Raw genomic sequence first — 12,241 nt, 5'->3', positions numbered from 1 at the left:
CTCCTGAAGGCACGTCTTAGAGGGCAAGTAATATATTGGTAATGTCGTCGAGTGACAGCCATTTTATGACTCTGTCAGCACAGACAAACGTCCTTTTTCTCTCCAGCTCTGACAGCATTCCCAGACTGCAAAATCAATTAGACTGAAACTAAGTGAGTTACAATGATTTTTAAAGATGATGGAGGTTTTGGGTTTTGTTGAGGTAGACATTATGGGTAATGTCAGGTTCTGCAAATCATTCATTTCGTATGTGCTTAGACTGAAGTGAATTATCTTCTATTTTATTTGAGTCTCAATAGTTTTATTTGTCCAGATTTGATTAATAATAAAGAAAATATAAGCTTAAGATTAATTTAAATCAGTGTTGTTTTGTTTTTTAGTAATTATATATATATATATATATATATATATACAGGGGTTGGACAGTGAAACTGAAACACCTGGGTTTAGACCACAATTAGTATGCCGTTTGGCCTCCTTTTGCAGCCAATACAGCATTATTTCATCTTGGGAATGACAAATACAAGTCCTGCACAGTAGCCAGAAGGATTTTGAGCCATTCCTTTCGTAGAACAGTGGCCAGGTCACTATGTGATGTTGGTGTATGAAAACATTTCCTGACTCGCTCCTCCAAAACATATATTCAGTAATATTCAGTAATATTCAATAATATTCAGATCTGGTGACTGTGCAGGCCATGGGAGATTTTTAACTTTACTTTCATGTTCATCAAATCACTCTTGTCGCCAGTCTTGCTGTGTGTATTGGTGCATTATCATCCTAATACACGGCACCACCTTCAGGGTACAATGTTTGAGCTATTGGGTGCACATAGTCAACCTTCACACTCTGCTCTTATTGGTGGAATGTGCGATCAGTAAAGACTGGCCACCAGGCTGCATAAATATAGCCATGAAACCTCCAACACTATATTGGCCAGTGTTTCAGTTTCATTGTCCAACCCCTGTATGTGTGTATGTGTATATATATATATATATATATTACTATTACTATTTATTTATTTATTTTCATTTTAGTTTGAGCAACTTTGTTGTATTTTTGTCTTAAAAAAATAAAACGAGACAAAATGAGGGCTGTCAAACCATTAATCACGATTAATCGCATACAAAATAAAAGTTTGACTAAACTTTTGTTTAGTTTGCCTAATATGTGTGTATGTACTGTGTGTAATTATCATGTAAATATAAATACAAACACATTCATGTATATATTTAAGAAATATTTACAAGTATATAAGTATATAGGTACAAGTATTTATATATACATAATTACACAGTGCACACACATTTATTAGGCAAACTCAAACTTTTATTTTGTATGCAATTAATCGCATATCTATCGCTATCTATCTATTGACATAACTTTTTATATTTTTATATATTTCCTTTAATGATTATACAAATGTTTTTTTTTTCAGTTTTAGTTTTAAATGACTATAATAACCCTTATTTAAATATGCTTTTTACGTGTTTAAATTATTTTTAAAAATGATTCTTAATATGTGTATTGAGATGATTTGTACAATCATAAAATACAGACAAAAAATATACACTTACCATGCTTGTTCCATGCTTGTTTCCAACTCCGCTAGAGTTAAACATTTGAGTTTTACCGTTTTCGAATCCATTCAGTGGATTTCCGGGTCTGGCGGTAGCACTTTTAGCATAGCTTAGCATAGATCATTGAATCTAATTAGACCATTAGCATCTCGCTCAAAAATGACCAAAGAGTTTCGATATTTTCCCCATTTAAAACTTGACTCTTCTGTAGTTACATTGTGTACAAACATGGACGATAAATGAAAAGTTGCAATTTTCTATCTAGACTGACATGGCTAGGAACTATACTCTCATTTCGGCGTAATAACTTTGCTGCCGTACCATGGGTGCAGCAGGCGCAATGATATTACGCAGCCGTCAACTCTGCTGGCTGCAACTCTGCATCTACACAAACTTAGTGCTGGTCACTTTCAGCCATGGTACGGCAGCAAAGTTCCTAGATTATTACGCCGGAATGAGAGTATAGTTCCTAGTCATATCAGCCTAGAAAATCCCATCTTTTCATTTTCTGTCAGTCTTAGTACACAATGTAACTAAAGAAGAGTCAAGTTTTATGTTGTCATTATATATGGTCAGATGCTATCGGTCTAATCAGATTCAATGATCTATGCTAAGCTATGCTAAAGGTTCTACTGCCAGACTTGGAGATCGGCTGAATGGATTTGAAAACGGTAAAACTCAACTGTTTGACTCTAGGGGAGTTGGACAATGAGCCTATTTTCAAAAAAAAGTGGAGTATTCCTTTATTAGGGCTAATTTTTATTAAAGTCAATTACTTTGGTTACTTTTAATTTTGGAATAAGTGGAGCTGCCAAAGTTAAGTTGTTAACATAATAAAAGAAATAAAAATAAGATAGATTTATTTAGAAACTTAAATCAGATGGGACATTTAATAAAAGTAAAGTGATTAGCTATGTTTTTATTAATAATTTATTGTAAATGAAACTCAGCCTTGTGAAATATGATTTATGTGAGCAATACACTGTGAGTTCTTTTCTGGTGCTAAAAAGGCGTTATAAGGACAGCAATATAGTTAGCACATATTTGATACATAATATCTTCAGATAATGATAAATTTGGCTAGGTAAATGTGCTTGTGGATATTATTCATTTGTTGATTTTTATATTTTATTCCTCAGCCCTCACGAATGTGAAGTTATGGGCCATCGACCGCCAGTGTTTCCAGACCATCATGATGAGGACCGGACTCATCAAGCATGCAGAGTACATGGAGTTTCTGAAGAGGTGGGCTGCATCTCCGTTCCTTTTTATTTATTCTTCCTAACCCCTGATGGAAGAGGCCTTTCCTTCACCAGTATGCAATAAAAGAAATTGATTTTCATCGTGAATGAATAACACAGGAGTGCATGGTTACACAATCACAGATAACTCAGGCTTTACACTCTCTGTCCTTTGCCGTGCATTGGCGTTAATCTCTCGGGTGATGGGTTTTGATTGTAATATTTTGGAAGGTGAAATGGCATATTACTGTCAAATGTTTCTAATCAACTGTCGTTATATTCCGGCAGTTTTTCTGAGGAGAGTGAAATGTGTGTTGGTTAAGCGTAGACAGAGGGCACATAATGATTAGAGTGCTGTTGCCTTCTGTAGATTCACTCTGTTCGTTCGAGTCTAATTCATCTCCTTCCACTCACTTAGAAGTTATTGATTTTTAGCCATGAGCTGTTTACGAGTAGCTTTGCTTTATTAGAACATTCTTATTTTTATTCTTTAATATCGATTAGTCTACAGCCTACCATAAAAATGCATTCAGACTGTTGTTCTCACCCATTAATGTCTACTGCATTATCTAATTATGGATTTTGCATTCATATTTTAGTATGCATCGTAAGTAGAAAGTACATTGTTAGTCTTTCAGAGTGAAAATTTGAGATTGCTAATGCAGTGGTTCTAGTTTTTTTTACTCCAAGGCCCCCAATATTGACTACAGTATTCAAAGACCGCATGATTTTTCAATGCAATTTATTGGATAAATATTAAATATGTGACATATAGTTGAGGTCATAAGTTTACATACACCTTGCAGAATCTGCAAAATGTAGGTTTTTCAGCATTTTTGTGTATTCAAACCCTTTCCAGCAGTACTTTTATGATTTTGAGAAGCATCCTTTCACACTGAGGACAACTGAGCGACTTATTATTACTGAACTGTTACAGAAGGTCCAAACGCTTACTGATGCTCCAGAAGGAAACACAGTGCAATAATATCTGGGGGGGTGAAAACTTTTTGAATTTGAAGATCATGGTAAATTTATCATGGTAAACTTATTTTGTCTTCTGGGAAACATGTAAGTATCTTCTGAAGCTTCTGAATGGCAGTACTAAATAAAAAAATATGTGATATTTAGGCAAAATAAGAAAAATGTTCACATCTTCATTCTGTTTAAAAGTTTTCACCCCCCAGCCCGCTCTTAAAGTGCTCCTATCATGCCATTTTAAAGGTTGCTGTCTCCTAAAACAGGTTTACATGTATGTAAGGTCAAGCCCTCACTGCTGTGATTGGTCAGATGGTCCTTTATGATTGGTCTACCGCGTACAGCGAAGCGATGGCATCGATTTTACCTTAGCAATTCGCGCCAGAGTCTGACGATGAAAAGGTTAAAGTGGCTGATTGACAAGTTAGCACAGACTACCGTGGAAAGTGCTCCCAATTCGCTTATGTAAGCGAACCGGGCACACCTCTATGTTGTAAACTTCAATATTGTATAATGCATTTCACACCGAATGCGGAAAGCGCTGCGCTGGCCACTGGGTTCAGTGCAGCCCTTCAGAGCACGGCAGCAAAAGTTCAATTAATTTGAACATTGAGCACGGCGTGCGCCCCCCCTTGCGTGCAAGTGGTGCGTTAGGCTGAGTGTTCACTTTGGTCAACGCAGAAACAAGCCATCCTCGTTTGGCGCAAGTAATTGAAATGAATGGGTTTCATAGTGCAGCGCTTTCCGCATTCTGTGTGAAAGCCGCTTCGTGCGTCATCCTTTATCATTACTCCAACTAATGAGACAGACAGACAGTCAAGCTGCATCAATCACACATTTTTAGACTACAGTGGGTCCACAGCTGAACAACAGAACTACAGAAGTGCGAGTTAGCCGTTTAGCAAGACATATGCAGGGTTGTTACACAACATAACATACACAACTATGTATTTTGAACGATCGCTAGAAAATACAATCTTTGTAATCGCAGAACATGGGTGGACATTATGTAAATGTGTTACTTCGTGACATACAGCCGTAACAGAATAAGATTCAAATTCCTGACGACTCGTGCAGGCGATTGTGAGCCGACTCTTTTTTTTGATAGACAATAATTTTATTTATCCTGCACAACTTTGCAGATAGTTTATGTTCACATCCAGCTACATGACACACTGCATGAAAGTTCATATTTGAAAAGGCATTATAGGAGCACTTTATTGCATCGTTTTCCTTCTGGAGCATCAGTGAGTGTTTGAACCTTGTATTATAGTTGCATATGAGTCCCTCAGTTGTAAAAAGATGGATCTCAAAATCATACAGTCATTGTTGGAAAGGGTTCAAATACACGCAAATGCCGAAAAAACTAAAAATTTGTGAATTTAAATTTGTGGGACCTTGAGGATTTTTCTGAAGAACAGCGGGCAGTTTAACAGTTCAGGACAAACAAGGGACTCATGAACAACTATCACTTAAAAAAAAAAACAACAACAACAAAAAAAAACACACAGCTGTGGATCATTCAGGTAACAACACATTAAGAATCAAGTGTATGTAAACTTTCGAATGGGGTCATTTTTATAAATTCACCTATTCTTTTCTCTTGTGGACTATATGGATATATTTTTTTATGTGGAATATCTTATTGAGGTCAGTACTAAATAAAAAATAACATGCACTTTGTATGATCCCTCTTAATTTGGTAAAATAATTAGATTCTGCAAGGTGTATGTAAACTTATGAACTCAACTGTATGTTGTGTAGATGTTTAAAAATACCTTTTTTTTTTATTTATGTATTTTTTAGTTTCCATGTGATACAATATTTTAAAGATTTGCATGGCTTTATAGGTCTAGAAATCACTTTTAAAATGAAAAGAAAATAAATAAATAAAATACTTGTTGAGAGGGTGAATTGTAGTAAGAAATATCTTAATTTTACTTATTTTTGTTTGATTTTAAATAACTTGAAAGTATGCCGAGGACCCCTAGATGAGAACCATTGTTATCGGGTATTGTGGGTCTTCTGGGCCTTCTGGGCATTATGGTTGCCAGTGTCAAAAGACAAAATATTCTTTCTTCAGTGTATTTTTATGGGCATCTTTGTAGTTGTTGCCAGTTTTACCATCTGCCAGGCAAAAACATAAATTTGATTGCTTAGAAATGAAAGGCAAACTTGGAAATGCAATAAACCACACGATTTGATGCACCATTTATGTACAAATGGTGAAGGATGAGTTGTGAGAAACCACTAACCCGACGTATGAGCAATAGTAATAGTATTAGTAAACACCTAATAAACCGTGCTCTGAAAATAGAAAGAAAACAATGTTATGGTTTCATACGTAATGAATTATTGAATTTGTGAACAAAGAGGTCAGGGTTTTTTTTTTTTTTTTTTAACAATCATTTAATCACCGTCTCCAAATTGTCTGGTGACACAAAACAGTGGCATTTTGCAATAAGATTCTCCAAGAAAATTACATTTCCCCAGCAGACCCAAACCAGTTTTACTGGAAACCTTATGGCTGGTGATGTCAAGGAATGGAAAGAACTTGGCTTTAGAAGGAAACTTAAGATGCCTAGGAGCTACGTGGAGCAGTGAGAGAAGAATTGTTGCATTCAGAACCAATACGTTGATGCCCTGGACAATGTGACTGCAGAAATAGACTTGTGCTTTATCATCTGAGGAGTTTCAGATATTAAATGAAAAGAGTGAACTGTAGAAGTTCATTCTGTAAGAGCTATATTTATAGCACATTAAAATGCAAATGTATTTTTACACATATTTACCCTTTATTATGTTCTAACACTATAGTCAATTTCATCATCATCATAATTTATCATGAGAATGAACATTTCAAGTGTCAGAGGCAGAGCAAGTTGGGTAAACATTAGAAAGACAAAATGTTGTGTGTTAAAAGTACACAGAGTCAGTTTTGATTATGTGATTAAAATCTGGAAAACAACTTTGACTTTTTTGATTCTACTGAGAATCAGCAGAGATTTTCCAGTAAAGTTCTTTCTGCTTGACTGGTTTTCTTGGCTATTTAAACTGAGTGGCAGCCCTTTTTTATGAAAACTCATGAGAAATCCACCCACACCTCAACCTGAGACATTATTTCTGAGGCTGCAAGTGTGCTTGTCAGTCTCTTGCATACATTTACTCTGTTCATAAAAGCTTTCGTAGATTTCATTTCTGATATTACTTTATTAATTTCACAAAACTCAACCTTTGCAGGCCAGTCTTTTGTAACTAACACTCGGGTTGTTTTTCTGCTGGTCAGATATGATGCTTTGTGACCTGATGGAAACAGCTTGTTTTGTTGGCTCACAAAACCTCAAACTTTCTCTTTATTTTGTTCACAGCGTTCCGACATTCCAAGGCCTTCCGGAGGAAATACTCAGCAAGCTAGCTGATGTGCTGGAGGAAGTAAGTCACTGAATACAGATTGTGCATTTTTTCAGAAAAGCCAGTGAACACTGTGATTCTTTACTACGACAAATGTAGATTCATTGTGTACTAAACATAATACATCACTGGGGTGTCATTCAATAAACATCACTAGGCAATGGTTTTAATCAAAAAGGTTATTTAATTTAAAAAATCTTGTTACTGAATCTTCTTATTTCCATGAAAATAGGACTGTTACATCAGTGTGGATGGTCAATTGTGTGCTGTTTCAAATGGTTTTATTTCATTTCATTGTGGAATATTTCACAATTAAACATGAAAAAAATAAGAAGTTGAAATCACATTAAATGTGAGTTTTACAGAAGCACATATTAGTAAAGATCGTTGGAGCTCATGGTTGGTCTGTATTGAGCATTTTATATATTATTACTAAAAATCAATATCTCTATGGAGATATTGAATATCATTTTGAATATCAGTGTTATTTTAGTGTCACTCATATGCTATTATGGTTTTTATTCATATTTTGAATTTATTTTTTTATATTATGTTTTCATTTTAATTTTAAGAAAACTTGTATTAATTTTGTAGTGTTTTTGTCTTTTCTTGTCTATATCATTTTTTGTTTTAGTTATTTTAGTACTTTAAACAAAAATGAGAAATGTTTTTAATTGTATTTATTTTTTATTTTATTAGTGTTTATTTTATATTTATTTTAGTATTTCAAGTAATGAAAATGTTTGTTTTAATGATTTAAGTCTTAGGTTTAGTTAACAGGTTTAAACTATTGGCCCAACAGTCCAATTTTTAATAGTTTTATAGTTTTTTTAATTGCATTTTTAAGGGCCAAAACATGCTCGGAAACTCATGAAACTTTGCACACACACCAAAGGTGGTGAAAATTTATATCTGATATGGGTTTCAGAAGTGGGTGTGGCAAAATGGCTCAATAGCGCCACCAATAAAATTTCAGCTAAGTGCCCCCTCGAGCTATGTTTCACATACATGTATGAAATTTGGTGCACACATGTAACACACCAATACTTAAAAAAAAGTCCCTTGGTATGAAGTCCGAAACCCAACAGGAAGTCCGTTATTTTAAATTTTCTTTGCAAGTTTTGTGCCTTTTTTGTCTTTTTCAGGCATTGTATTTAAACAAACTCCTCATATAGATTTAAACAGTTCAACACTAAATTTGGTCAGTGTAATTCAAAGCCCTTTGTGACGTTAAATTGCGAAGATCTTGACAAACTTCGATGTTTCACCCTGAAACAGGAAGTTGTTATAATTCAAGCATACAGTGTCTGATGTTTTAATGATGTCTTAGGTTTAGTTGAGAGGTGGAAACTATGGGCCCAAGAGTCCAATTTTGAATAGTTTTAAGAGGCCTAGATGTTGTTTTTAGGGTCTGTGTATGTAATTCATATTCACTCCATTTCAAATAGGCCATGAACAATTATGTCCATTGCCCTAAGCAATAAACAACACCATCAGATATGTTGTCATGATGGTTCGCCTTATGAAATATAAGATCCTGACTGCCTCTATTCACATTTGGGGCTGTTGTTCTGTGATAAATTTGAAATTTACTAGGGGGAAAAAACATGTTTTTTTTGTTTGTTGTTACCTAGATGAGCTCAATTTGTCATGTTGACAAAGCAAACATTGGGCTTATTGAGTCAGAGGGAGTTTGGAGACATTTACTCAAAGAATATTCCCACACGGAATGACATTTATTTTTGTTAAAGAAACAAAGAACACCAAATTGCTGTTGACGGGCTGTTCTCAAGTGTAGATGATATAAGTAATAAGCCCTGAAGTGTTAAGTAAAGGACAGCTTTGACTTTTTGGTGCTCTCTTCAGAAACATGAACTAAATCTTATGAACTAAATCTCTCATTTGCATGTGGATCTGCCCTGAAGACATGAGTAAAGATGCTGATCAAATCTACTTGGTTTGTTATCAAGAACATATGGCGAGTACAACTGACCCCCTCAAACTAATTTGATTAGCATTGTGTTTACAGTTTCTGTTAGAGACAAAATTAGTCTCTTTTATTTTATTGTTCGTTTTCATAATGTTGGGAAATTAACAGAGTAGCTTTGGGACTTCCTTGTTAATTAAGATTACATCACTGAATTCAAAACTGCTTTGTTTTTTTTGAATGTTATTTGCCTGAAGCTCTTTCATAAATTCATAGGCTTGTGTTTACAGTGCAGCTTTTGGCATCCAATTCACAACCATTTTCTCAGTGTTTCCTAGTGCATTACAATAAGTTAATACAGTGCTTGCAAGGAAATCCCTCTTTTTATTAGGGCCCGAGCACGGGTGGTGCGAGGACCCTATTGGAATTGCTCGGGGTTTTTTTTTCTTTCTCTTTTTCTCTTCTCCAAAATTAATAGCATTTTTTAGGGGCTAAACATGCTCGAAAATGAATAAAACTTAATGCCAAAAGTGATAAAAATGTACATCCGATATGGGTTTCAGAAGTGGATTGGCTCAGTAGCACCACCTATAAAATTTCAACTAAGTGCCCCTCAAGCTATGCTTCACATACATATACAAAATTCGGTACGCACATGTAACACACCAATACCTACAAAAAAAGTCCCTTGGTACAAAGTACGAACCCTAACAGGAAGTCTGTTAGTTTGCATTTTCTCTGCAAGTTTTCATTTCATTCATTCATTTTCAGGTGTTGTATTTAAACAAACTCCTCCTAGAGATTTAAACAGACCAACACCAAATTTGGTCAGTGTAATCTAAAGCCCCTTGTGACGTTAAGTTGCGAAGATCTTGAGTTTTCGTCGAAGGGCGTGTGTGTGGCGGTCTGACAGACTTTGATGTTTCACCATAATTCAGGCATACAATGACTGATCTGCACCAAAACTCACATGTTTGATAAGAGTCCTGTCCTGAACACATGCCCATGCCCATATTCAATTATAGTCACAATGCCACCTCCTGGAAACAGGAAGTGACATGTTTTATGCTGTAACGAACTCCTAGATATTATATACACTACCGTTCAAAAGTTTGGGGTCAGTACATTTTTTTTTTTTTTTTTTGTTTAAGAAATTAATACTTTTATTCACCAAGGATGTATTAAGTTAATAATTAAAAGTTTATTAAAAGTTAATAATAAATAATTTACATTGTTATAAAATATTTATATTTTGAATAAACACTACTTTTTAAACTTGTTATTCATGAAAGAATCCTGAAAAAAAAAATCACAGGTTCCAAAAAATATTTGGCAGCACAACTGTTGATATTATCCAACATTGATCATTCTAATAATAAATCCGCATATTAGAATGATTTCTGAAGGATCATGTGACACTTAAGACTGGAGTAACAGCTGATAAAAATTCAGCTTTTCATCACAGGAATAAATTCTATTTTAAAGTATGTTAAAATAAAAAACATTATTTTATATTGTAAAAACATTTTGCAATATTACTGTTTTTTTTCTATATTTTTAATCAAATAAATGCAGCCTTGATGAGCATAAGAGACTTCTTTAAAGACTATTACAAGTCTTACTGACCCCAAACTTTTGAACGGTAGTGTATAATATTTAGTTTTAGTTATTTTAGTACTTTAAACCAAAATGAGAAGTGTTTTAAAAAGGCTTAATTTAATATGTTTTTTTAATTTATATTTAAATTTTTTAATTGTATTTATTTTTCCTTTATCAGTGTTTATTTTATTCAAAGTAATGAAAATGTTTGTTTTAATGATTTAGTCTTAGGTTTAGTTAACAGGTGGAAACTACGGGCCCAACAGTTCAATTTTGTATACTTTTATGGTTTTATGAATTGCATTTTTATGGCCTAAACATGCTCAAAAACTCATGAAACTTTGAACAAGCCAAAAATTGTAAAAATTTACATCTGATATGGCTTTCAGAAGTGTGTGTGGAAAAATGGCTCGATAGCGCCACCTATAAAATTTCAACGTAGTGCTCTTCAAACTATGTTTCTCATACATGTGCAAAATTCGGCACACACGTGTAACACACTAATACCTAAAACAAAACAAAACAAAAAACCTTGGTACCAAGACCAACACCCAACAGGAAGTCTGTTATTTAGGATTTTCTCTGCAAGTTTTGTGCCTTTTTTGTCATTTTCAGGGATTGTATTTAAACAAACTCCTCTTATAGATTTAAACAAATCAACACCAAATTTAGTCAGTGTAATCTAAAGCCTGTTAAATTGCAAAGATCTGTAATGACAACCACATATATGTGGTCAGTTTAATCTAAAGGCCTTTGCGATGGTAAATTGTGAAGATCTTGAGTTTTCGTTAAAGGACGTGTCCGTGGCACCCTGACAAAGTTCAATGTTTCGCCATGGAAAAAGAAGTTGTTGTAACTGTACAATGTCCGATCTTCCCCAAACTTCAACTGCTCCTGTGACAGGATATGTCATTCTTTAGGCAAACTCAAACGTACCATGTTCAATCCAAACTTCATATGTTGATGAAAGTCCTGGCCTGAAGACATCTACATGCCAATATTCAGGTATAGTCATAGCCCCACCAGCTGGCAGCAGGAAGTTTGGCACATATAATTGACTTACTGACATATTTCCTATATTTAACACTTTAATTTTTGTTTGAAACACTGAGAAGTCACAGACATCCTGTCTAATCTTTTTAAACACTGCATGTATATCTCACCAGCCACTTTGTTAGATACATCTCTTCAGCTCCTTGCTAATGCAAATATCTAATCCATGGCAACAACCCAATGCATTTAGCCATGTAGACATGGTCAAGCTGATCTGCTGAAGGTGAAACTGATCATTAGAATAAGGAAAAAATTTGATTTAAATGATTTGTACATGGTTGTTGATGTCAGACATGCTGGTCTGAGTATCTGCTAATCTAGTTGGATCATCCATCTTAAGGATTTACAGAAAATGGTCCAAAAAAAACGAGGAAATATCCAGTGAGCAGTAGTTATGTCAGGGAAAATGCTTTTTTTGATGTCAGATGAGGATGGCCAGACTGGTTCAAGATGAT

The 12,241-nt window shown here is 34.5% G+C and overlaps 1 protein-coding gene across 2 annotated transcripts in view; it reads left to right on the top strand.

Moving 5' to 3' along the window:
- prkg1b (protein kinase cGMP-dependent 1b) overlaps window positions 1-12,241 on the top strand; it is a 174,679-nt gene that overhangs the window by 108,403 nt on the left and 54,035 nt on the right. For both annotated transcript variants that reach the window (XM_051124320.1, XM_051124319.1), the window contains exons 4-5: window positions 2,720-2,825; window positions 7,165-7,228. In XM_051124320.1, the coding sequence (XP_050980277.1) occupies window positions 2,720-2,825; window positions 7,165-7,228 (170 nt within the window). The remainder of the gene's footprint in view (window positions 1-2,719; window positions 2,826-7,164; window positions 7,229-12,241) is intronic.

Source organism: Labeo rohita, chromosome 12 (genome assembly GCF_022985175.1).
Source record: "Labeo rohita strain BAU-BD-2019 chromosome 12, IGBB_LRoh.1.0, whole genome shotgun sequence".
Lineage (NCBI taxonomy): Eukaryota > Metazoa > Chordata > Actinopteri > Cypriniformes > Cyprinidae > Labeo > Labeo rohita.
The sequence above is the reverse complement of the archived record's forward strand: the minus strand, read 5'-3'. Positions and strand labels throughout refer to the sequence as shown.